Below are 27751 nucleotides of genomic sequence, written 5' to 3'. Positions count from 1 at the left end.
ATTCTTTTTCTTTTAAGTCAGAGTCCACTACCGTGATTCCAAAAAGCAACACATGGCATATTTACTTTTTACATTTATTTCAGGTGACAGGACACTCACAATCTAACAAAATAAACATAGAATTAAATTGCATTCCCAAAGTCCGATTCTACTTCCTAGCCAAGGCAGGGGAAGACACAGATACTAGGCTTGGTCTGTATTAGTTTCTCCACATAATCTATCCCTTTCTCCTGCTAATCCCCATCCACAACCCCAACAAATGAGAGCCATTTTTAAGAGTAAGACTAAATCCATTTTTCACAAAATGCCTGAGATGGATATAGCCAACACAGAAAGTATAGAAGGAGCTTTTAATGATAAACTTCTATCTTTGTTGGAAGGAAAAGGAATAAATGGGGGTTGATGGATCAACACAAAGAAGAAAAACAGAAAAGGGTTTAATTTACCTTGAGAATAACCATGATTCTATTTGTCCAGGCCCAGTGAAAATTTGTGTCAAGCAATTTCATTCATTTCACAGTGCCTAGCACATTGCTGACTATGTGGTAAATATTAAATAAATACTTGTTGGTTGATGAAACAGGTACATGAAAACGCTGTATATACACAGGAAGCAGAAACTCAATGTGGTCAGGCAAATTTGAAAGCAGGGCAAGGTTTGGTTCTCTGTGTCAACATTTTCGAGTTACACACTGGGGCAACAAATGAAATAAAATTCTGCCACATTCATAGTTCAACATGTTGTTCCTCTTTGAGTGCTAAAACTTTATGTGTAAAAAAGGAAAGCTAGGATTAGGTAAAACTATTTTAAATTAAATGTACACAAAATAATTAAAGATAAGTCATTTTATTGCTTAGTATTTCTTCATGAATTTAAAAGGTGGCTTGCAAAGGTTGCTTACATTTATAATAGTAATACACCACTTGAAATCTTAAACACATAAGCACCTATTCGTTAGACTAAAGCTAGCCTTGAACTTTTGGTGATGCCATATGCTTTTAAATTAACCCTTCTAAACACTGTACAAATCTCATCACACAGACTGTGAGCTTATAACTGAATTAGGTTACTATTAAATACTCATCAGGCAAACTATAGAAAATAAAGAAAACATGCATATTCTTACGGCTTCATGAAAGCCAAAATTAAAGATGATATTATGAGAATTTGAGATTAAACAACTATAATTTGGCTGTAAGATCTCCATTACTTACACATTAAGGACTTTTTCTTTGGAAAAGAATCATACATTTTAAAATAGCCTTTAATGGACAGTCTATTAAAATCACAATGGATCATAGCTGTCAACTTCAAATAGTGCCTTTCTTCTAAAGGGCTTAAGTTTACACACTGGTGCAACACCACAAATGCAGATGCTACAAAGGGAGCTATAAAGAAAAACAAATTTTATTCACAACACTCTGCATACAAACTTTTCTTTCTGTAGACTTGTGTGGAGTTGAAAATAAAGGATGCTAATATGCACATTATGCAGCACATCAAAAAAAAGAGAGAGAAAACACTTTAGTTGAGTGGAAATTCATCCATCTACTGAAAATCTGGGAGAATTCACATATACTGTACTCCAAATATACCCAAGTGCAGAAAAATACTATATGAAATGGAAAAATAATGAAATATTATTTAATCAACAGCTGATTACCTTTAAAACTTTGGGCTTCTTTTCCCTCTGGGGCCTCTTGTTTTCCTTTATAACCTAAAAAAAATCAAATTGCAAAATGAGCCTCTGTTTAAGAAATAAAATTAGCTCCCACATCCCCAAAATTTTTGGCTATTTCTCTGTAAAACTATTTATACCATTTAAAATCATCAACATGTTTGCTAGGCAGAACCTAAAGAGCTTATGTAAAATGTATACTTTAAAAGTCACTAAAAAAAATCTTGCATAAAGATGAAGTAGGGAAATACCCTTTTTTCCCCTTAAAGTCTGTCTTAATTAGCCTCTGCATTCTTCACAGCGAAGCCCACGAGGTAGCCATCTTGCTTGCTTCTGCAGAGGAAGCCTCTACAGTGGAACAGTTCTGCAAACTGCTTTTTGGTATTATTATCATGGTGTTTAAAGGCAGCCCTGGCCTGCCAGCACTGTAGACGTGCTGGGCATGCCTTTTGCAAAAACAGCCCCACAAAGAGTGCAGCCAATGGCAATGCAGAGCTTAGCAACTCCAAAGTGATCTTCTCAGCCTAGCCCTTCCTAGACAAAGGATCTCCTGTGCGGCTCGGCTCTCACCACAGGACACAGGCAGCCACAAGCTGCGACATGGAGTTCGCTGCAGAGGATCTGGTCGCGCCGAAATCACAGGAGGCTTCAGCAAAAACAATGCACACAAATCCCCCAGGTCACCACCATTGGATCGATGGTAGAGCCTTCCTGATTAGTAACCTCTTGGCGGTTCCGAGGGCAGGTCTGCATGGGGGAGGGGTGCGCTGCTCTGCCTCCAATGTACAGGAGACATAACTGAGCCTAGGGGGGCATTTGGGCTTGCTGAAACTCTGGAAGGTATTGTGCATTTTTACTTTATAAGGCAAGGCTAAATATTGGCGATATTTAAGGCAGGGAGGTTATGTGAGGACAGTGTAGGCTCAGCTGTTGGGCTGCGTGTCTCATTCCTCGGGAACCACACCTCTTTGCAGCAGGCGCTTTGCCCAGAAACACAGCAATTTGATTTCTGTCAATAAATGTCCAATGACAATGGCAAATTAAAAAATAACAGTAAAGGCACTGAAAAGGAAAAGGACAGGATGAGGACAAAAAGAGAGGGAGGAGTTTTCAAAATACACTTGCCACTCTGAGTGGCTAGAGAGAAAGGATTTTCTCTCTTGCTCTGGGCATTTCTGATGACCTTCATTTCCAAATAAAATTTCTCCCCTACGAGAAGGAAAATTCGGACTCATATCTTTGGGACAAAAGGACACCTTTGGCTCTTCTGTCTCCCAAGATCAACTGTCACTGAGCATCTATATCCGCAGACCTGCCAAGCAAGTCCCCACGTGGGGCCGGTCTGCGCACCAGACTCGCGGTCAGACGGAACCACCCACTTCCTAGGGATCGGGACCTGAGCCAGGGGTAGAACAAACCACCATCTCCCGACACACACCTGGACTGCCCCCACGCCCAGTGGGTGGTAGGCAGTGGGACAGCTGGCACCACAGCTAGCACCTGCCAGACACTGGGAAAGACTGGACCGGGAGCCGTGCCCCCCACGACCCCTCTTAGCCACCTGGCATTGCAACAGCGGCAGCAGAGCAGGGCAGCTGTGGTGAGCTGGCTGGTCTCAAGGTCACTGCCAAAATGCAGTGCAGAGGGCGGTCACAGTCCCATCACAGCCACCTTGACAGCTGCACAGATCTGGGGAAGACAGCCCTAGCTCCAGCCTTGCAGGGCCAAAGTTTCAGCAGCACATTTGGGGGATTGGCAGGAGGGCCTCCCCGGCTGCTCAGCCAAAGATGGGTTTTCCACTTGCAGTTGGATTCAGAACAGATTCCCACAACCAGAAATCAGGAACAGAGTGAGGGCCGGAAGGCCTGCATTTCATCACCCTTAATTCCTAGCCTTTCAGTTTGCCACAAAAGCATGCTTTCCGTGTTGGAACGTGAAGTCCGGCATGCGTTGTTTTTCCACTTTTAAATTACCTCTCACTCACCCACCCCTCACCCACATTTTTAACAAATTCATGTAAGAAAAAAACTACTGGCCGGGCACCGTGGCTCACGCCTGTAATCCTAACACTTTGGGAGGCCGAGGCAGGAGGATCACCTGAGGTCAGGCGTTTGAGACCAGCCTGGCCAACAGGAAACCCTGTCTCCACTAAAATACAAAAATTAGCCGGGCATGATGGTGGGTGCCTGTAATCCCACCTACTCGGGAGGCTGAGACAGGAGAATCGCTTGAACCCAGGAGACAGTAGTTGCAGTGAGCACCACCGCACTCCAGCCTAGATGGCTGAGCCAGACTCCGTCTCCAAAAAAAAAAAAAAAAAGAAAGAAAAAGAAAAAAAAAACCTAATGAATATGGTGTTCTCAACTCTTCCTTCAACACTTGTAACAAAACCAATGGACTCTGAATTATGCACATCCACCAGTGCAACTTTGAACACACTAAGCCCACACTATCTGTAAGAAGCTCTCTGTGAGGAATAAAGCAGCATTGAAACAGGCAGAAAAATACTCAAATACAGTAAGATTTGAAAATAGGTACAAAATCTTTTAGCTGTACATCCCATTTTTGGTGACTTTTAAAAAAAATTATGATGAAATATACGTAACATAAAATTTATCATTTTAACTATTTTTTTGGAGATCGAGTTTCACTCTTGTCGCCTAGGTGCAATGGTGCGATCTCAGCTCACTGCAACCTCCGCCTTCCGGGTTCAAATGATTCTCCTGCCTCAGTCTCCCGAGTAGCTGGGATTACAGACATGCGCCATCACACCTGGCTAATTTTTTGTATTTTTTGGTGGAGACGGGGTTTCACCATGTTGGTCAGGCTGGTCTCGGACTCTTGACCTCAGGTGGGCCGCCCACCTTGGCCTCCCAAAGTGCTGGGATTACAGGAGTGAGCCACTGCGCCCGGCCCATTTTAACTATATTTAAGTGTATCGTTCAGTGACATTAAGTACATTCACAACTGCTATGCAACTATCACCTCTCCATTTCCAGAACTTTTTCTTCCTTGTAAACAGAAACTCCATACCCATTAAACAATAACTCCTCATTTGCCTTCCCCCAGCCCATACTGACTTCCATTCTACTTTCTGTCTATGAAATGGACTACTCTAAGTACCTCCTATAATTGGAATCGTATAGTATTTTTCATATAGTATTTTTCTTTTCGTTTCTCTTTGCTTCACTTATTAATAGCATAATATTTATAAGGTTCATCCATGTTGTAGAATGTATCAGAATTTCATTCATTTTGAAGGCTGAACAATATTCCTTTGTATGTACATAACACATTTTGTTTTTCCCTTATTCTGTTGTTAGACATTTGTACTTTTTGGTGATTATGAATATTACTGCTATGAACATAGGTGTACAAGTAGGTATACAAGTAGTATACACCTCGGAGTAGAATTGCTGAATCATATGATAAGGCTATGTTTAACTTTCTGAGGAACTACCAAATTGTTTACCATAGCAGCCACACCATTTTACATTCCCATCAGCTTTGCACAAGGGTAGCCCTACATTTCTTGAAGTGCCTTGCATTTCAGTTACACATTATGCCTCTTCTCTTGAATGTTTGAATATAACTTTAAAAAATGAACATTTTTTTCCAGGTTAATTGTTCAATATTTAGTAAAGTGGCCATGATATATTATGATATAATTGTATAATTTAAGTCGATCAGCCGGGCGTGGTAGCTCACGCCTGTAATCCTAGCACTTTGGAAGGCTGAGGCAGGTGGATCACTTCAGGTCAGGAGTTCGAGACCAGCCTGGCCAATATGGTGAAACCTCATCTCTACTAAAAATACAAAAATTAGCCAGGAGTGGTGGCGTGCACCTATAGTCCCAACTACTCAGGAGACTGAGGCAGGAGGATCACTTGAACCTGGGAGGTGGAGGTTGCAGTGAGCCGAGATTGTGCCACTGCACTCCAGCCTAGGCAACAGAATGAGACTAGGTCTCAAAAAAAAAAAAAAAAAAAAAAAAAAATCCATTAGCTGTGTGATCACGAAAATAAAATAAAATAAAATGAAATCAGGCTCAGAGGGTTAGGTGTACAGAATATCTATATTGCTGAGAGGTCTGTTTTGTAAAGGCCCAAAGACAGGTGTTTTCACTGTATAGGATACTCATGAAGCCATACAACATTGCACTTGACAACCTAAGCAAACATCAAAGGCCTGTGTGTGCACTCTTCTGTAAAATTGGATAATAAATAAAGCCAAGGCTCATCCTAGCTATATATGAAAGTTAATGAATGTGATCAGAACTAACATTAACTCCAAATATCAAATTGATGCTTCACCACGAAGATCTATACTTGTTTGAACACAGCATAGATCAGGTGTTTCAATTCCTATACTAAGTGATTTGGTGGTCTGAGCTCTGGGTGAGTTTTGATGGGAGAGAATAGTCAGAAATTCTGAGCAGAGGCCAGGTGCAGTGGCTCACATCTGCAATCCAAGCACTTTGAGAGGCCAAGGTTGAAGGATCACTTAAGCCCAGGATTTCAAGGTTAGCCTAAGCTACATAGCGGAGACACATCTCTACAAAAAAAATTAAATATTAGCTATGAAATAATTCAGAGGCCCAAAGAAGTAAAAATATCTCAGCTTGCACAGCAGGTTAGAACTTGACTTGAGCATGTAGCATAAGATGTTTATTAATATACAGAAAAAATATGAAAATATATAGAATTTGAGTTGATCCCACTTCTAACCATCTATACAGCTCTCTCTACAAATCCTCTTGATTTTCAGTATCTAACAAAAGACATTTGTAAATATCCTAAAATAACCTTAAAAGAAATGTCTTCCGCTGGGCATGGTGGCACGTGCCTGTAATCTCAAGCTACTCAGGAGCCTGAGGCAGAAGAATCGCTTGAACCCAGGAGGCGGAGTTTGTAGTGAGCTGAGATTGCGCCACTGCACTGCAGCCTGGGCAACAGGAAGACTGTCTCAAAAAAAAATGTGTATATATATATATATATGTGTGTGTGTGTATATATATGTATATATATGTGTGTGTGTGTATATATATATATGTTTCGGCTGGGCGCAGTGGCTCACACCTGTAATCCCAAAACTTTGGGAGGCCATGGCGGGCTGATCACAAGGTTAGGAGCTCAAGACCAGCCTGACCAACATGATGAAACCCTGTCTCTACTAAATATACAAAAATTAGCCAGACCTGGTGGCGCTTGCCTGTAATCCCAGGTACCTGGGAGGCTGAGGCAAGAGAATTGCTGGAAACCGGCAGGCGGAGTTTGCAGTTAAGCTGAGATCACGCCACTGCACTCCAGCCTGGGTGACAGAATGAGACTACACCTCAAAAAAAAAAAAAAAAAAAAAAAAGAAGCTGTGTGTGTGTGTGTGTGTTGTGGGCTTCAGGATTAAAATTATGAATAATTCCAAAACTCCACTTCTCTTTCTGGGTATATGCACCTCTGGATTGATAAGAAACTGTAAGTACAAACTACCTAGATTAAAACAACAGCAGCATACTACGAGGAATCTTCTTCCACATTAATCTCAGGAGTAATTCACCTTTCCTCAAGACTGAAGACCGAAACACAATTTCCTTCCAATATGTCCCGCGCTCTCCTCTCCCAAGAAATTCTTTATTTTTCTTCTGATTTTGGGGGCTACAATTTTGCAGTGATAACTAAAGATATTCCAAGTACCATCTATTATAAACTTCCAATCAATAAGAATAAGTACACATGTACTATGTACACATAAAAATTAAAAACTTTTTAAAAATTTAAGGAATAAGAAAAGAATGTCTTGTACCTTTCAGAGATTTTTTTTTTTTTTTTTTCTTGATAGGGTCTCAGTCTCTTCCCCAGACTGGAGTGCAGTGCTCCAATCATAGCCCACTGCAACCTCGAACTCCTGGGCTCAAGCGATCCTCCCATGTCAGTGTCCCAAATAGGCGTGTGCTACCACAACAAGCTAATTTTTTTTTCTTTTCTTCTTTTTTTTTTTTTGAGATGGTGTCTTGAGCACTGTCGCCCAGGCTGGAGTGCAATGGCGAGATCTCTGCTCACTGCAACCTCCGCCTCCCGGGTTCAAGGGATTCTCCTGCCTCAGGCTCCTGAGTACCTGGGATTACAGGCACGTGCCACCACGCCCGGCTAATTTTTGTATTTTTAATACAGTTATGGTTTCACTATGTTGGCCAGGCTGGTCTTAAACTCCTGACCTCAAGTGGTCAGCCTACCTCAGCCTCCCAAAGTGCAGGGAGTACAGACATGAGTCACCGCGCCCGTTCTCTCTCATAGATTTTAAAAAGCTAGTTTGGTTTTATTTCCTGTGACACATAGGAACCTGAAAGGCTAACACTGGAGAATCTCCTTGGAAGACTGGGTGGAGTAATAGTCCGGATGTAAGTGGTTGGTCCACTAGAAGAGCCTTTCCTGCTGGATCTCTCCCTGACCCCTTTCCCTGAGGCTACTCTTGCTCTTCCCCCACTCTCCCAAGGGGCCAGATCTACTGGATTCCTTCCAGCAGTTCTGCTGGTAATAGCTGTTCCTTGATGGCTCTTCTAAAGCAAGAATTGAGGAAAAAGTAGGTGAATAATCTTCAACAGTTACCAACTGAGACAAACTGTTGTAAGAATGGGGCTGAAATTATTGCCTCTCTCAAATTTCTCAACTCTTCTTTGTACCAACTAGAAACTGGAAGGCCTACTCCCTGTGTCAGTGTCTAGATTCAAAATTTGGACAGAAAAATCCAGTAACAGGGCTGGGCATGGTGCCTCACGCCTGTAATCCCAGCACTTTGGGAGGCCAAGGCGGGAGGATCACTTGAGGTCAGGAGTTTGAGACCAGCCTGGCCAACATGGTGGAACCCCGTCTTTACTAAAAATACAAAAATTAGCCAGGCATGGTGGCGCATGCCTGTAGTCCCAGCTAGTCAGGAGGCTGAGGCAGGAGAATCGCTTGAACCCAGTAGGCACAGGTTCCAGTGAGCTGGGATCTTGCAACTGCATTCCAGCCTGGGCAACAGAGAGAGACTCTGTCTCAAAAAAAAAAAAAAAAAAAAATAGCTCAGGTGCAGCGGCTCACGCCTGTAATCCCAGCATTTTGGTAGGCCAAGGCAGGTGGATCGCCTGAGGTCAGGAGTTCGAGACCAGCCAGGCCAGCATAGTGAAACCCTGTCTCTACTAAAAATACAAAAAATTAGCTGGGCGTGGTGGCAGGTGCCTGTAATCCCAGGTACTTGGGAGGCTGAGACAGGATAATCGCTTGAACGTGAGAGGCGGAGGTTGCAGTGAGCCGAGATCACACCATTGCTCTCCAGCCTGTGCAACAAGAGCAAAACTCTGTCTGAGAATAATAATAATAATACAAAAATTAGCCAGGTATGGTGGCGCATGCCTGTAGTCCCAGCTACTCAGGAGCCTGAGGCAAGAGAATCCCTTGAACCCCGGAGGCAGAGAGTGAGCCGAAATGCTGCCACTGCACTCCAGCCTGGGCAACAGAGTGAGACTCCATCATAAAAAGTGAAAAAATTAAAAATTTTTTTTAAAAAACTTTATTTTTTTCCCTTCCATTTCAGAGAACTTAAAATTATTGAAGAACCTTAAAAGAACCCAGGTCCAAAAATGTTTTCTTTAAATGTATTAATTTGTTTTTCACAATAACTTTCCCCATTTAATAACCAAAACCCCTTAAAACAATGTAATGTATGTTGATCACCTCTTTTTTTTTTTTTTTTTGAGACAGAGTTTCACTCTCTCACCAGGCTGGAGTGCAGTGGCGCAATCTCAGCTCACTGCGACCTTCAACTTTCGGGTTCAAGCGATTCTCCTGCCTCAGCCTCCCAAGTAGCTAGGACTACAAGTGCATGCCACCACGCCCAGCTAATTTTTTTTGTATATTTAGTAGAGATTTCACTATGTTGGCCAGGATGGTCTCGATCTCTTGACCTCGTGATCCACCTGCCTTGGCCTCTGAAAGTGCTGGGATTACAGGCATAAGCCACTGTGCCCCGGCCTTGAGCACCTCTCTCATGCAGACATAGTGCTGAGTGTATAACTGGAGAAATGTCATTGTTGCCACCCACCCAGAAACTACCATCTTGTAAGAGACACAAACAAATAAACACATATTCATGATGTAATGTAGAATGAGATGAGCCCAGGAGGTATATAGTACCCAGAGGAGGCTTCCCAGGGGAAGCAGTATTTCCCACTGAAACCCAAGGGTTGGCAGGTAGGAGTTGGCAAGATATAGAGGGAGAGAAGAAAGGAGTGTGCCCCACATGGAGGTAACAGCACCCACAAAGACACTGGAGCACTAAGTTGCTGAGGTAACATTCCAGTGTGGTTGTTAAGGGGCCATGGGGAGATACAAATATCAATAAATATGCCACCACTTGGGTAGCAAGGTTACTGAGCATGCATATGAAGAGATGCCAGCCTTTACTTCTCTACCGTTCCCGTTAGAATTATTTTTGTTGTTCTTTCAATTGTCCATAATTGTTTCTTTGAAAAGCCAAGAATAACGCTCCTGTTAAGATGATTATCAAAAATATAAGTTACCTTTTCAAGGGGAGAACTAAAGAGAGGTGATTGGTTTGTTCCAGACCTGAAACTCTTGTTTTGTTTTTTGTTTTTTCTTTTTCTTTTTGAGACAAAGTCTCTTGTCACCCAGGCTGGCATGCAGTGGCATGATCTCGGCTCACTGCAACCCCTGCCTCCTGGGTTCAAGCAATTCTCATGCCTCAGCCTCCCGAGTAGCTGGGATTACAGGCGCCCGCCACCATGCCCAGCTAATTTTTGTAAATAGTAGAGACGAGGTTTCACCATGTTGGTCAGGCTGGTCTCAAACTCCTGACCTCAGGTGATCCACCCGCCTCGGCCTCCCAAAGTTTTGGGATTACAGGCGTGAGCCACCACACCCAGTCAACTCTTTTGTTTTTAAGCTAGAAAACACCCTTGTATAACTAAGTCTCCTAATCAGAGAAAAGCAATTATTTTGAGAATGGATATTATGTAGGCTGTTTTTGTTTGTTTGTTTGTCTGTTTTTGAGAGGGAGTCTTGCTCTGTCACCCAGGCTGGAGTGCAGTGGTGTAATCTCGGCTCACTGCAAGCTCTGCCTCTTGGGTTCACACCATTCTCCTGCCTCAGCCTCCAGCCAGTAGCTGGGACTACAGGTGCCCACCACCACGCCCAGCTAATTTTTTGTATTTTTTAGTGGAGACGGGGTTTCACCGTGTTAGCCAGGATGTTCTCAATCTCCTGATCTCATGATCCACCCACCTCGGCCATCCAAAGTGCTGGGATTACAGGTGTGAGCCACTGTGCCCGGCCTTTATGTAGGCTGTTTTTGTTGAGATGAGACCAGTTATTCAGAAAGGGCTTATTTCTTTAGTTTCTAAACTCATTTACTCGAGTCTCACACAATCTATGGAGAAGCAAGATTTGACTGCCTACAAATGAGTTACTCTCTCAGCTGGATGACCCTGTACTGCACAGATGCTTCTGATGTTGGAAGTAGGGGATGCTCTTACTTTGTTCATTCCAGAAATAGAATACAGAACAACAGCTATGTTCGAGGGCACTGCTTAATGGCTGTGGTTCTTATTGAAAAGCACTTTTCCATGGAACATAACTCAGATAGAAAAAAGAGAGGAACCAAAAAATAAAAAGACTTATCACTGAGCTCATAATATTTACAACAGAATTTCTACAATTAACTTTCCAAAGTCTGTTTGATTTTCCTGATATCCAAATACTTAGTCAATGACACATTAGCTTTTTTTGTTTAAAATGCATAAATGGGATGCGGTGGCTCATGCCTGTAATCCCAGCACTTTGGGAGGCTGAGACAGGTGGATCACCTGAGGTCGGGAGTTCGAGACCAGCCTGACCAACATGAAGAAACCCCATCTCTACTAAAAATACAAAATTAGCTGAGGGTGGTGGTGCATGCCTGTAATCCCAGCTACTTGGGAGGCTGAGGCAGGAGAATCGCTTGAACCTGGGAGGTGGAGGTTGCAATGAGCCGAGATCGTGCCATTGCACTCCAGCCTGGGCAAGAAGAGCAAAACTCCATCTCAAAAAAGAGAAAAGAGAAGAAAAAAAGAAAAAAACAAGAAAATAGCTTTATATATTTTTTAAATATTTATTTATTTATTTAGAGACAGGGCCTTGCTCTGTCACCCAGGGTGGTGTACACTAGTGCAGTCGTGGCTCAAGGCAGACATGCGGTGAACTCCTGGGCTCAAGTGATCCTTCCACCTCAGCCTCCAATTGTTTTTATGTTTTGTAGAGACAGGGTCTCAATATGTTGCCCAGGCTGGTCTCAAACTCCTGGCCTCAAGTGATCATCCCACCTTGGCCTCTCAAAGTGCTGGGATCTTATACAAAACGAGGATATCCTTGGGGAGATCCAAATCCCAATGATGGGACCATGAGCAAGTCAACCTCCAGTAGACTCAATGGGGGGAAATGCTAACATTAGAGTTATATGCAATATTGGATATGAAAAGCATGTAGTAGCCGGGTGTGGTGGCTCATGCCTGTAATCCCAACAATTTGGGAAGCCAAGGCAGGAGGATTGCTTGAGCCCAGGAGTTTGAGACCAGCCTGGGCAACATAATGAGACCCATCTCTAAAACAAAAACAAAAACAAACAAACAAACAAACAAAAACACTAGCCGGGCATGGTGGTACATGCTTCTGGTCCCAGCTACTCAGGAGGCTGAGATGGGAGAATCACTTGAGTCTGGGAGGTCGAAGCTGCAGTGAGCCATGATCACACTACTGCACTCCAGACTGGGCAACAGAGCAGGACCCTGTCACACACAAAAAAAGAAAAAAGAAAAGCATGTGTTATGGCACCTGACTCTCAGTCCGTACAACTGTAGCAATGGAGAACCATGGCTGTCACTAATTAAGAAAACAGTGTACACGTAAACCATGTAATGAGCAGTTAAAATTCATTTAATATAAAAATTGGAAGGCCAGGCATGGTGGCTCACACTTGTAATCTCAGCACTTTGGAAAGCCAAGGCAGGCAGAAGGCTTGAGGCCAGGAGTACGAGACCAGCCTGGCCAACACAGTGAAGCCCCATTTCTGCTAAAAATACAAAAAATTAGTGAGCATGGTGGTGCATGCCTGTAGTCCCAGCTACTTGGGAGGTAGAGGCATGAGAATTGCTTGAACCCAAGAGGCAGAGGTTGTAGTGAGCTGAGATGTCACTACTGTATTCCAGCCTGGGTGACAGAGTGAGACTCTTGTCTCCAAAAAAAAAAAAAAAAAAATTGGAGATATTAACCGAACACAGTATTTTGGGGCACTGGAACCTCTCCCAGAGCACTAAGGCTGGGCTAGGTGGCTCACTCCTGTCAGCCCAGCACTTTGGGAGGCCGAGGCAGGTGGATCACTTGAGCCCAGGAGTTCAAGACCAGCCTGGGCAACACGGTGAAACCCCATCTCTTTTTATAAATTTCTTTTTAAAGTATATATATACACACATATAGATATATGCATCTAAGTATTAAACAAGTTTGCTACTAGTATTGGGATAGGCTAGCTCCATGCTAATTGCATCATAATATAACCTTACACTTATTAAGTAAAAGAGAATAAGAAACTTTCATTTCTAGTGATAATGAAATTGATAATCTGGGAGAAACCTGCTGAAGACAATTAGAAAAGCTGGACAAAATACAAAGTCATCTGCTTGAAGAAATAGGAGAGTGAATGTGAATCATTACCATGATAGTGAAGAATTACCAGACCATCATTCAGAGGGAAATAAGGTCCAGGGAGTGTAAAAACTTTTTCTGTTTTTTCTTTTTTTTGAGAAAGGGTCTTCTGCCCAGGTTGCTGTGCAGTGGTGCAATCATAGCTCACTGCAGCCTCCATCTCCCCAGCTCAAGCAATCCTCTCGCCTCAGCGTCCCTACTAGCTGAGACTACAGGCACTCACCACCATGCCCAGCTAATTCCTGCACTTTTTGTGGAGATGAGGGTCTCAGTTTGTTACCCAGGCTTGTCTCAAACACCAGGGCTCAAGGGATCTTCCTGTCTCAGCCTCCCAAAGTGCTGGGATACAGCTGTGAGCCACCACACCCAGCCAACTTTTTTTTTTTTTTTTTGAGACAGGGTCTCACTAAAAATATTTTAAGTAAAATTAAAAATGGAAAGAGTTAAACACAGTTAAAGGAACACCTTAATATTAAAATATAGCAGCAGTAGAATTGACAAACTCAAAGATTTGAAGTATTTAAATCATGTTAACATTTTTGTTTTTTGTGTGAAATGAAGTTAGAAGATGCTCACATCTCTCCAAATTTAACAAGTCTAAAAGATGACAGCAATAACCTCAACATGACTTATTCCTCAACCAGTCCACCTCTCAGTCTCACTACTCTCCATCTTTTGGGCCTTTCACATTTTTCTCATTGCCTTAGCTCAGAGATATGGTGACTAAAATGAACACATACCATTCAACCCAGGGATTCTAATCCCAGATCAACTATGTTCTTAAGCAAGTTACCTGGCATCTCTAAGCCTCAGTGTCTTACTTTATAAATTAAAGCAGAACGTATATTTCATAGGATTGTTGTAAGATTGTATGAGACAATGAGCATGTGAGTTCTTAATGCTATACTGCTCACTTAATAAATACTGAATAAGGCTGAGCATAGTGATGCACACCTGTAATCCCTGCACTTTGTGAGTCTACAGCGGGCAGATTGCTTGAGTCCAGGGTAACATGATAAAACCCCATCTCTATTTCTACATATAAAAAATAAAAGCCAGGCAAGGTGGCCGACGCCTATAATCTCAGCACTTGGGAGGCCCAGGCGGGTGGATCACGTGAGGTCAGGAGTTCAAGACCCGCCTGACCAACATGGTGAAACCCCGCCTCTACTAAAAATACAAAAATTAGCCAGGCGTAATGGTGCGCACCTGTACTCCCAGCTACTTGGGAGGCTGAGGCACGAGAATCTCTTGCACCCAGGAGGCGGAGGTTGCACCACTGCACTCCAGCCTGGGTGATAGAGTGAGACTGTCTCAAAAAACAAAACAAAACAAAAACAACAAGACGTGTTTCTATTTCCCATTCTGCATAATGAGAATCCGAATACTTACACCTCATGGGTTAGGGTTACTGTCAGCATTGAATACAGTAATAGGAAGTCTTTTATCACTGTGTCTGGCCCTCAAAAAAATGTTAGTCTCCTTCCACCTTCCTTTCCTTTGCCAGCTTCCTGTGTGTGTTTCAAGCAAAGTTTCAATTTTGTTAAAACTGCGTGTACCTAATTAGTAATGAAGTAATGTGAATTAGTAATGTACCTAATTAATAATAAAGGTTATTGGTTCTTTAAAAAGGAAGAGAAAATAGAACACTATTTTGATTTTCATGTTTTATTAGTCTGTTTGTTTTACCAACTCATAATGCAGTATCAGAGTCTCTAGAAAATGGGAAATAAGGAAAGCAACTTAACTTCTGTGTTGCCCAGTAGACAAATCTCCCTGCAATTCTATAATAACTCCTGTACAAATTACTTACTCCTCCAAGGATAGAAGAAACCAACAGACACCCGCTTTTTTCTCTAAATCTAACCTATATCCACTCCATCCAAAATTCCATGGCTTGGATCAACTCTGGCCTTCCACTGTCTTGTCCTCCCACTTCCTCGTCCCTTGATCCTACTTTTACAGAAAACTCACCACAATATGGTGTTGCGTATGAAATATGATATGAAAATGAGCTGTATAGTGTAACTGTCTAGAACACAGCAGAAACACCAAAACCCTCTCATTATACAAGCACAAGAAAATAACTGCGGCATAGTCATCTCGCTGGAAACCACAACTATAATTCTGCATCACATGGGAACAGTGAAACCAATTCATTCATAAAGTATCTTAATCCTCCAGCAGGAAAAATGCTTTTGCAGATACTGAGAAATGGTACATATGGAATACTTAGAAGACTTAATTACTTTCCTCTACATAACATGAATAAAATGGCAAGATGGAAAACAGGTGAAAGTAATGAAATAAATACACAAATCTCTTCAAACATATATAATACCCACCACTTTTAAGTATCTGTTGTATAGCAGACACACTGCAAGACACTTTACAGACATCATCTCTGCTCCTCATGGCATCTCTGCTTTGCAGTATGACTATCTCAATGTTACAAGTAGGTCCACTCTCACACTGTTTACCATATAGGAAATAACTAAATTCTTAGCAAACTGTTTTTTCCTTAACCACAGAAACAATATTCAATTGCATTCCTTCAAATCTGTTAAAAAAAAAAAAAAAAACTGATGTGAGGCTGGGCACAGTGCCTCATGCCTGTAATATCAGCACTTTGGAAAGCTGGAGGAGAGATCACTTGAGGCCGGGAGTTCAAGACCAGCCTGGGCAACATAGTGAGATCACATTTCTACAAAAAATAAAAATTAAAAAAAAAACAAAACGTTAGCTGGCTGGGTGCAATGGCACACGCCTGTAATCCCAGCAAGCTGGGAGGCCGAGGCAAGCAGATCACCTGAGGTCAGGAGTTTGAAACCAGCCTGACCAACATGGTGAAACCCTGTCTCTGCTAAAAATACAAAAATTAGCTGGGAGTGGTGGTTGGCGCCTGTAATCCCAGCTATGAGGGAGGCTGAAGCAGGAGAATCACTTAAACCTGGGAGGTACTGATTGCAGTGAGCCGAGATTGCACCACTGCAATCCAGCCTAGGCAACAGAGCAAGACTCCTCAAAACACAAAAACAAAAACATAAACCAGGCATAGTGGCACACATGTATAGTCCTAGCTAGTTAGGAGGCTGAGGCAGAAGGATCCCTTGAGCCCAGAGGTTCAAGGTTACAGTGAGCTATGACCATGCCACTGCAGCTTAGCCTTGGGACAGAACAACTCTATCTCAAAAAAAAAATTTTTTTTTTTTTTTTTTGAGATGGAGTCTGTGTCACCGGACTGGAGTACAGTGGCGCGATCTCAGCTGACTGCAACCTCCGTCTCCAGGGTTCAAGCAATTCTCCTGCCTCAGCCTCCTGAGTAGCTGGGACTACAGGCGCACACCACCATGCCTGGCTAATTTTTGTACTTTTAGTGGAGACGGGGTTTCACCATGTTGGCCAGGATGGTCTCAATCTCTTGACCTTGTGATCGCCCGCCTCAGCCTCCCAAAGTGCTGAGATTACAGGTGTGAGCCACCGTGCCCGGCCCAAAAAAAATTTTTTTAAGTGGTCTGATTCTTTGATTTGTTTTTATTTCAGGGAGTGGACATATGATTTCCTTTCTCTGAAATCCAATACAAGCTATGGGTAAGCTCACCATAAAAAATGCATATAAATGCAATATGCTGCATATAATTCTGAGGGGGTGGGATCACAGACCATTGAAGCCTACCCAGAGTAAGAACCTCTGATGTAGAAGTTGCAGTTTTATGATTTCTAAATCATATGATAGTATGATGTTGGGATCATTTAAACTAGGATCAAATTCGTTCTAGAAATTCTTGGCCAGGCACAGTGGCTCACATCTGTAATCCCAGCACGTTGGGAAGCTGAGGCAGGCTGATCACCTGACGTCAGGAGTTCAAGACCACCCTGGTCAACATGGTGAAATCACGTCTCTATTAAAAACACAAGACTGGACGCAGTGCCTCACGCCTGTAATCCCAGCACTTTGGGAGGCCGAGACGGGAGGATCACCTGAGATCAGGAGTTCAAGACCAGCCTGACCAACATGGAGAAGCCCTGTCTCTACTAAAAATACAAAATTAGCCTGGTGTGGTGGCGCATGCCTTTAATCCCAGCTACTCGGGAGGCTGAGGCAGGAGAATCGATTGAACCCAGGAGGCAGAGGATTCAGTGAGCCAAGATCATGCCATTGCACTCAAGACTGGGCAACAATAGCAAAACTCTGACTCGAACAAAGCAAAACAAAACAAAAACACAAAAAAATTAGCTGGGCATGGTGGCAGGCACCTGTAGTCCCAGCTACTCTGGAGGCTGAGGCAGGAAAATCGCTTGAACCCGGGAGATGGAGGTTGCAGTGAGCTTAGATCGCACCACTGCACTCCAGCCTGGGCAACAGGGCGAGATTTTGCCTAAAAAAAAAAAAGAGAGATATGTGTAGAATAAACTAATACAATGTTGTTTTGGGGTACTAGCTGCTATAGTATACTACATATGGAATAAAATGTATGGTTTACAGTATACTTTTTTTGTTTTGTTTGTTCCCTGAGAAGGAGTCTCACTCTGTCACCCGGGCTGGAGTGCAGTGGTGCGATCTCAGCTCTCTGCAACCTTTGCCTCCTGGGTTCAAGCAATTCTCCTGCCTCAGCCTCCCTCATAGCTGGGATTACAGGCGCATGCCACCACGCCTGGCTAATTTTTGCATTTTTCGTAGAGACGGGGTTTAACCATGTTGGCCAGGCTGGTCTCGAACTCCTGGCCTCAAGTGATCTGCCAGCCCTGGACTCCCAAAGTGCTGGGATTACAGGCCTGAACCACTGCACCCAGCCCACTTTCTTTTTTTTTCTTTTAACAGACATTGTCATATGAAAAATAGGCTGACTCATATGTATTTGTAAGATTTTATTCACTCATGGCCGGGCCCAGTGGCTCACTCCTGCAATCCCAGCACTTTGGGAGGCTGAGGCAGATGGATCACCTGAGGTCAGGAGTTCAAGACCAGCCTGGCCAACATGGTGAAACCCCGTCTCTAATAAAAATAAAAAAAAAATAGCTGGGTGTGGTGGGGTGTGCCTATAATCCCAGCTACTCAGGAGGCTGAGACAGGAGAATCGCTTGAACCTGGGAGGCGGAGGTTGCAGTGAGCCGAGATCATGCCACCGCATTCTAGCCTGGGCGACAAAGCAAGACTGTCTCAAAACAATTAAAAAAAAAAAAAGATATTTTATTCATTCACTAATTCAATCATTTGTTCAACAAATATTTCTTGAGCACTTGTTATGTGCTGTTAGCACCCCCTAATCCAGGGCTTGGGCTTTGGAAGTTAATATAAGCATGTCTTTTTTTTTTGGAGACAGAGTCTCTGTCGCCAGACTGGTGTGCAGTGGTTCAATCTCAGCTCACTGCAACCTCCGCCTCCCAGGTTCAAGCGATCCTCTTGCCTCAGCCTCCTGAGTAGCTAGGACTACAGACACACGCCACCATGCCCAGCTAATTTTTGTATTTTTAGTAGAGATGGGGTTTCACCATGTTAGCCAGGATGGTCTTGATCTCTTGACGTCATGATCTGCTTGCCTCGGCCTCCCAAAGTGCTGGGATTACAGGCGAGAGCCACTGTGTCTGGTCAAGCATCTCACTTCTACTGCTCTCTCTGCAGGAGAACATCAGGGCCTTCTTTAGAAACAGTGACTTCGTGTTAATGGTGCATAATTAAATCAGTAAAAAGCAAAATTTCTCTTTTGTTGCACTCATAGCAGACATGAAAAGCTGATGATAAGTAGCCAACACCTTCTGGATATGTCTTGAGCACTGGGTCTCATTGTCAAGGTAATGCCCTGAATTGTTTAGATTAGTCTGATTCATTTGGAAGTTGTGTCTTATTTTAGTATGATAATAATGCAAAAGGAGATGCTTTCTCCTATCCCTCCTGGTAACATTTGTGCCATTATCCATCATAGTCCCACAGTGGCTGGCTACTTGAAAAGGACTTTTGCAGCTTTGATATAGTCAATTCTTGAAATACCACCCTGGAATAAAAAACCAAAAGGTTGACCAACAAAAAGAGATCTGAAGTTAAGCCCTGTAGCAAAATAAACATGCACGATAATAGGGTGCTCAATATTACATCACAGTGTAACTTGGATTATGCTGACACTAGATGAAGATGTTGGCCAGTTTTACAAATTTTTCTTCCTGGAAAAGATAATACATACGAAATGACAGGGTAAGATTTGAACTACTGTGACAAAATTTCAGAAATTAACACCCATGGGTCAGAATCAGTCTACATGCCTTTATATTGACAAACTTGGAGGTTATACACGAATATCTACTAAACAACAAAAGTTTGTTTTTTGGTTTTTTTCCCCAAGTCCAGTTCTGTGGTGCAGTATGCTACTGAAGTCTCAGTAGTGATACAAAGAGATTCCTTAAAGGCATATTTAAGTACATATAACATCTGCCCTCAATTGAAAGAGTTGGTAGCAAAAATTTGTTCCATATGCCATATGTAACATATGCCATAATGAGATACGGCTGTTTGAAAACTGAGAAAAGCAATGGCCAAGAGAGGCTAGCCCCACCCCCACTGCCACCAAAAGGGATAAAATAATACGAGTGTGTCAAGTAACTCTGAAATGACAGTCCTGGAACTAGACTATTATCACATGGAAAGGCCTGCACATAAAATAGTGGACAGTCAGTGGTTCAATTTGTATCATATTAACACTACTTAACTTTTTAGCTCCTGAAACACAGCCCATGTAGGTATTACAATTTTTTTTCCAGTGGAATTTGCATTAATTAAGAGGCTAGCGTGGTAATGAACATGGCACATTAGCTGACTTAATAGTGTCATCTAAGGCCAGGTGCGGTGGCTCATGCCTATAATCCCAGCTCTTTGGGAGGACGAGGTGGGCGGATCACCTGAGGTTAGTTCGAGACCAGCCTGACCAACATGGAGAAACATTGTCTCTACTAAAAATACAAAATTAGCCAGGCGTAGTGGTGCATGCCTGTAATCCCAGCTACTCGGGAGGCTGAGGCAGGAGAATTGCTTGAATCCAGGAGGTGGAGGTTGTGGTGACCAAGATCATGCCATTGCACAACAGCTTGGGCAACAAGAGCAAAACTCCATTTCCATAAAAGAAAAAAAAAATAGTGTCATCTAATATGCTTCTATTTAAACTAACCAAGTACATAATAGCCCTTTAATATTTTAGACAAAAAATACATTAACCAGAGTAAATATGAGAGATTATTTCAGTTTGACTAAACTTGTAAACTAATTGTCCAGTCATTCAATGAAAGTTAATTAAATGCATGATACTACACCAAAATCACCTGGCTAGAGATATATGAAGACCCTATCTTCAGGGATATAGTCCACGACTTTAGATTGCTTTCCTTTTTTTTTTTTTTGGGACACGGTCTCACTCTGTCGCCCAGGCTGTAGTGTGATCTAAGCTCACTACAGCCTCCACCTCCTGAGCTCAAGCTATCCTCCTGCCTCAGCCTCCCGAGAAGCTGGGACTATAGGCACATGCCACCATGCGCAGCTAATATTTTTGTATTCTTTTGGAGAAACGGGGTTTCACCATGTTGCCTGGGCTGGTCTCCAATGCCAGGGCTCAAGCAATCTGCCTGCCACGGCCTCCTAAAGTGGTGGGGTTACAGGCATGTGCCAGTCCCCGTGGCCAATTTTGTTTTCTTTGGCTTTCACACATACTAAAAATTACTTGTGAAAGTGTAGCTTAGCCAAAGCACCTACTCTCTAATGTCTGCGAATAGCTCTACAGTCCCCCGTTCCTTTTTTGTAACAATCTCTCACTGTTCAATAAATAGGGTAGTGCATATGTTTCAAAATGCACTACCCTATTTATAGTATTTTCAAAATTACAAACACATAGAAGGAAAACCCCTAACCGAAAGCAAATTCCTAGATGACTGAGAGTGACAAAGCTAGCAGTTTTAATTATCTGTAATTCTGAACATCAAGAAGAGTAAGCTGAATTAGGCTTGACAGATGACAAATTAAGTTTTTTTCCATGACCAAAAGACACCTCTCAGAAGATTACATAACACACTGTCATACAATTGAAGAATGGGAGACTACAATGTAATCTATGACTTAATAAAGTCTAAGGTTGTTTTCACTTATCCGAGGAGTTAGCAGTCAACATTCTGAGAAATGGTACGTGGCTTTAGGGGCTAAATATATTTTATTTCTTACAGGCAACCTTCAAACGAGAATAAATTCAGAGACTCCTTCAGAATTTACACATATTTTCTGAGACACAGTCTCACTGCCACCAAGGCTAGAGTGCGGTGGAGAGATCAAAGCTCACTGCAGCCTCAACCTTCCAGGCTCAAGCAATCTGCCACCTCAGCCTCCTGAGTAGTTGGGATTACAAGTGTGGGCCACCATCACGCCATATATATATATATATTTTTTTTTTTTTTGAGATGGAGTTTCGCTCTTGTTGCCCAGGCTGGAGTGCAATGGTGCGATCTTGGCTCACCCCAACCTCCGTCTCCTGGGTTCACGCCATTCTCCTGCCTCAGCCTCCCAAATAGCTGAGATTATAGGCATGCACCACCACACCCGCCTAATTTTTTTTGAATTTTTGGTAGAGATGGGTTTTCACCATGTGGCCAGGCTGGTCTTGAACTCCTGACCTCAAGTGATCTACCTTCCTTGGCCTCCCGAAGTGCTAGGATTACAGGCATGAGCCACGGTGCCCGGCCTTCTACAAAAGATTTTTAAGTTGGCCAGACATGTGCCTGTAGTACCAGCTACTGGGAGGCTGAGGTGGGTGAATGACTTGAGCCCGGAGGTCAGGGCTGCAGTGAGCCATGACCATGCCACCTCACTCCAACCTGGGTGACAGAGCAAGACTCTGTCTCAAAAAAAAAAAAAAAAAAAAAAAAAAAATTGAATGTAATAAAAATGCATTGGTTCATACTGAAAAATAAGATAAAAATTAATAATAAAATAGGCCAGGTGAAAGAGTGAGACTCGGCCGGGCACAGTGGCTCATGCCTATAATCCCAGCACTTTGGGAGGCCAAGGGGGGTGGATCACCTGAGGAGAGGAGTTTGAGACCAGCCTGACCAACATGGAGAAACCCCATCTCTATTAAAAATACAAAATTAGCTGGGCGTGGTGGTGTGCACCTGTAATCCCAGCTACTAGGTAGGCTGAGGCAGGAGAATGACTTGAATCTGGGAGGCAGAGGTTCCAGTGAGCTGAGATTGCACCACTGCACTCCAGCCTGGGCAACAAGAGTGAAACTCTATCTGAAAAAAAAAAAAGAAGAAGGAAGGAGTGAGAGTCTGTCTCAAAAAAAGAAGAGAGAGAAAGGAAGAAGGGCATCACTTGGGCCTGGAGACTGAGGCAAGAGTATGCACTGGGGAAATGTATGCAGTCGTATACTGCTGCAGCAAGTAGAAGGTGAAGATACATGAAGGCAAACAAGACAGAAGTGGGTTTTGCAAAAATCTTAAAGGTGCTGTATTCCCTGCTAATGAATCTAGGCTTCATCTAATCATTCGAAGGCCCTGAAAGTTTTGCTCTATTTCTTTTATTTTGAGTGAAATATATCACATAAACAGAACACTACATGTAGTTAGATAGGAGAATCATGTTTTTCAGAAGGAAAACTTGAACTACCCTAAGGGGAGCTTGTTATTCAGCTTCTTGATTTCCCTGGTGGCTAGAATGCTCATGATTGGATTTCCAGTGCATAGCCTAGGAGAAGTGCAATACTTGTTGATAGTAAAGATAGCACTGAAGTTATCCTGATGAAGAAATAAAGGCCTCACTATAGCAGTGGCCAAGAAAATGGAGAGGTGGTAGCGCTCAGAACTTGTAGAACAAGAGAATTTGGATGGATGAGCAAAGGAGGCGAGGATACTGAATATTCTATTTTGGGTAATCATTTGTTATGGCACTGAACCAAACATGTAATGCAAGAGAAAGAGCAGGTTTGAGAAAGAATAGAACAAATGTGTTCATATCCATTAGAGATACAGTGTTTTTTACAATGATGTCATTTGGCAATGCTACAAACCAGTAACTTACAAGGGAGGTCTCTCTACTAGAGATATTGCTAAATGTTACTTTGTAAACCATCAGTAACTGGCCACATTTTATCTATTCCCACATGTGTGACGTGACTTGATTGAGTAAAAGATTATACATTTCAGTAAGGTAGTTATTATTTTTTTTCAGACAGGGTCTTGCTATGTCACCCAGGCTGGAGTGCAGTGGCGCGATCATAGCTCACTGCAACCTCAGCTTCACAGGTTCACGCAATCTTCCCACCTCAGCATCCCAAGTAGCTGGGACCACAGGCATGAGCCACCACGCCCGGCAAATTTTTTCTTTTTTTTAAATTTTGGGGCTGGGCATGGTGACTCATGCCTACAATCCCAGCACCCCAAGTTAGACCAGAAATTGGCAATTAGCAACACTATTCAAAGCAAAAGCATCCCCTTTGTCCCCCATGTGTATCCGTCACTCAGCATCAAATAAGATCTTTTTCCATTTTGCTCCTAAAAATGTCTGAATGGGTGGCTTTGTCCAATCCCAGCTAAATGTAAAAATTCTTATCAGGACTCGTTAAAAACTTCAAAATCTGTCCTTGCCATGGTTGGGGCTTTAAAAAAAGAATTAAAATATTATAAAGAATCAAAAATTAGCCACGCGCAGTAATCGCAGCACTTTGTGAGGCCGAGGCAGGCAGATCACCTGAGTCAGGAGTTCATGACCAGGCTGGCCAACGTGGTGAAACCTCGTCTCTACTAAAAATACAAAAATTAGCCGGGCATGGTGGCAGGTGCCTGTAATTCCAGCTACTCGGCAGGCTGAGGCAGGAGAATTGCTTGAACCCGGGAGGTGGAGGTTGCAGTGAGCTGAGATCACGCTACTGCACTCCGGCCTGGGTGACAGAGCGAGACTTTGTCTCAAAAATAAATAAATAAAATAAAATAAAATAAAATTTTGGTGTAGAGGTGTATGTCGCTATGTTGCCCAGTTTATTTATCTCAAAGTCTTGGGCTCAAGCAATCCTCTTGCCAGCCACCGCGCCCAGCATACCTTGGCCTCTCTCAAAGTGCTGGGATTACAGGCTCAGTAAGATTTTTAACAACAAAGTATTTTAGAAACACTTTAAATGCCCATCAATACATGATTTATTAAATGTCTGATTTCTCATTTGCAGTGGCTCAGACAAATAAAAAATCAGTGTTATTTATTTATTTATTGAGACAGGGTCAGGCTCTGTCACTGAAGCTGGTATGCAATGGTGCCATCATAGCTAACTGCAGCCTTGAACTCTTGGGCTCAAGCTATCCTCCCACCTCAGCCTCTCATGTAACTGGGAATACAGGTGCATGCCAACAAACCCAGCTATGTTTTTTTGTTTCTTGTTTTTTGAGACAGTGTCTTGCTCTGTCGCCCATGCTGGAGTGCAATTATGCGATCTTGGCTCACTGCAACGCCCCCCTCCAGGTTCAAGCGATTCTCCTGCCTTAGCCTCCGGAGTAGCTGGGATTAACAGGTGGGCACCACCATGCTCTGCTATTTTTTGTATTTTTAGTAGAGACAGGGTTTCACCATGTTGGCCAGGCTGGTCTCAAACTCCTGACCTCAGGTGATCTGCCTGCCTTGGCCTCCCAAAGTTCTGGGATTCTAGGAGTGAGCCAATGCACCCGGCCCAGCTACGATTTTGTTTGTTTGTTTGCTTTTTGTTTTTTGATGAGGTCTTGCTATGTTGCTTATGTTGGTCTCAAACTCCCGGCCTCAAGTAATCCTCTCCCCTCAGCCTCTCGAAGTGCCACAAGCAGCCAAAATCAGCATTTTTAAACTGATAATTTAAGTCAAGAATGAAATAGAAGGCCAGGCACGGTGGCTCACGCCTGTAATCCCAGCACTTTGGGAGGCCAACTCAGGCAGATCATCTGAGGTCAGGAGATGGAGACCAGCCTGGCAAACATGGCAAAACCCTGTCTCTATTAAAAATACAAAAATTAAGGCTGGGCACGGTGGCTCACACCTGTAATCCCAGCACTTTGGGAGGCCAAGGCGGGTGGATCATGAGGTCAGGAGATCGGGACCATCCTGGCTAACACGGTGAAACCCTGTCTCTACTAAAAATACAAAAAAAATTAGCCGGGCGCGGTGGCGGGCGCCTGTAGTCACAGCTACTCAGGAGGCTGAGGCAGGAGAATGGCGTGAACCCAGGAGGCGGAGCTTGCAGTGAGCCGAGATCGCGCCACTGCACTCCAGCCTGAGCAACAGAGTGAGACTCTCTCAAAAAAAAAATACAAAAATTAGCCAGGTATGGTGGTGGGTGCCTGTAATCCCAGCTATGCGGGAGGTTGAAGCAAGAGAGAATCACTTGAACTTGGGAGGGAGAAGTTGCTTGAACTTGGGAGCCGAGATCATGCCACTGTACTTCAGCCTGGGTGACAGAGTGAGACTCTGTCTCAGAAAAAAAAATGAAAAACAAAAAAAGAAATAGAAACAGTTTCCTGAATTTTAAGTTCACAGTACTTTTTATTTTTATTTTTTTTTTGTTGAGACAGGGTCTCATTGCTGTCAACCAGGCTGGAATGCAGTGGCACCATCACTGTTCACTGCAGCCTTGACTTCCCAGGATCAGGCGATCCTCTCACTGCAGCCTCCCAAGTAGTTGGGACTACAGGAGCGTGCCATCACACCCAGTTAGTTTTGTATCTTTAGTAGAGATGAGGTCTTGCTATGTTGCCCAGGCTGATTTCGACCTCCTAGGCTCAAGCAGTCCACCTGCCTGAGCCCTCCCAAAGTGCTGAGATTACAGACATGAGCCACCATGCCTGGCCTAAACCTCACAATACCTTTTTTTTTTTTTGAGACAGGGTCTCTCTGTTGCCCTTGCTGGAGTGCAGTGGCGCAACCTCCACTCGCTGCAACTTCTGCTTCCCAGGTTCAAGTGATTCTTGTGCCTTAGCCTCCAAAGTAGCTCGGACTACAGGCATGCGCCACCACTCCTGGCTAATTTTTGTATTGTTAGTAGAGATGGGGTTTTGCCAGGTTGGCCAGGCTGGTCTCGAACTCCTCAAGTGATCTGTCCACCTCAGCCTCCCAAAGTTCTGAGATTACAGGTGTGAGCCACCATGACCAGCCTCACAACACTTTTATTTATTCATTTATTTATTTATTTAATTTTTTTTTTTTTTTTTGAGATGGAGTCTCACTCTGTCACCCAGGCTGGAGTGCAGTGGCACAATCTCGGCTCACTGCAAGCTCCGCCTCCCGGGTTCACGCCATTCTCCTGCCTCAGCCTCCCCAGCAGCTGGGACTGCAGGCGCATGCTGTCACGCCCGGCTAATTTTTGTATTTTTAGTAGAGATGGGGTTTCACCGTGTTAGCCAGGATGGTCTCGATCTCCTGACCTTGTGATCGGCCCGCCTCGGCCTCCCAAAGTACTGGGATTACAGGTGTGAGCCACCGCGCCCGGCCTATTTATTTATTTATTTATTTATTTATTTATTTGAGATGGAGTTTCACTCTTGTTGTCCAGGCTGTAGTGCAGTGGCACGATGACGTCTCACTGAAACCTCCGCCTCCCGGGTTCAAGCGATTCTACTGCCTCAGCCTCCTGAGTAGCTGGGACTACCAGTGTGCCCCACTATGCCCGGCTAATTTTGTATTTTTAGTAGAGATGGGGTTTCACCCCATGTTGGTCTCGAACTCCTGACCTCAAGTGATCCGCCACCTTGGCCTCCCAAAGCCCTGGGATTACAGGTGTAAACCACCATGCCCAACCACAATACTTTATTTATTTATTTATTTATTTATTTATTTTTGAGACAGAGTTTCGCTCTTGTGGCCTAGGCTGGAATGCAATGGCGCAATCTTGGCTCACTGTAACCTCTGCCTCCTGGGTTCAAGTGATTTTCCTGCCTCAGCCTCCAGAGTAGCTGGGATTACAGGCACCCGCCACCACGCCCAGCTAATTTTTGTGTTTTTAGTAGAGATGGGGTTTCACCACGTCAGCCAGGCTCGTCCCAAACTCCTGACCTCAGGTGATCTGCCCGCCTCGGCCTTTCAAAGTGTTGGGATTACAGGCGTAAGCCACCACACCAGGCCTACAATACTTCTAAGTCCATCTATTCTATCATACCTGCATTCATAGTAGATGTAATAAACATAACTTTAATGCATGATCTAAAAATCACAAAACATCATATTTGACAGGTGTTTCAAAAGGCCGAAAAAGCAATACTGGGTTTTAACCAAGCTCCCTAAAAGTTTTTAAATAAATTCTAAATCAACAGATCCTTTAACTACCTTAGGTTCATAAACTATAATAAGAACTAATGTTTGTGTAT

General features: G+C 43.3%; 1 protein-coding gene across 9 annotated transcripts in view; it reads right to left on the bottom strand.

The window, feature by feature from the left end:
- The window catches only part of TET1 (tet methylcytosine dioxygenase 1), a 133348-nt gene that overhangs the window by 91027 nt on the left and 14570 nt on the right, over positions 1 to 27751 (bottom strand). For 2 of the 9 annotated variants that reach the window (XM_054660194.2, XM_063780701.1), the window contains exons 1-2: positions 2250 to 2647; positions 1665 to 1718 (exon numbers count right to left, since the gene is read on the bottom strand). Coding sequence is in view for 2 of the 9 variants with exons in the window: in XM_016918437.4 (XP_016773926.4) it covers positions 1665 to 1718 (54 nt within the window). In the remaining 7 variants the exon portion in view is untranslated. Of the gene's footprint in view, positions 1 to 1664; positions 1719 to 1930; positions 2648 to 27751 lie in introns of those variants that run through there. The other 7 variants (XM_054660193.2, XM_063780700.1, XM_016918437.4 and 4 more) reach the window with 5 other exon arrangements.

Source organism: Pan troglodytes, chromosome 8, assembly GCF_028858775.2.
Source record: "Pan troglodytes isolate AG18354 chromosome 8, NHGRI_mPanTro3-v2.0_pri, whole genome shotgun sequence".
NCBI classification, from domain to species: domain Eukaryota; kingdom Metazoa; phylum Chordata; class Mammalia; order Primates; family Hominidae; genus Pan; species Pan troglodytes.
The sequence above is the reverse complement of the archived record's forward strand: the minus strand, read 5'-3'. Positions and strand labels throughout refer to the sequence as shown.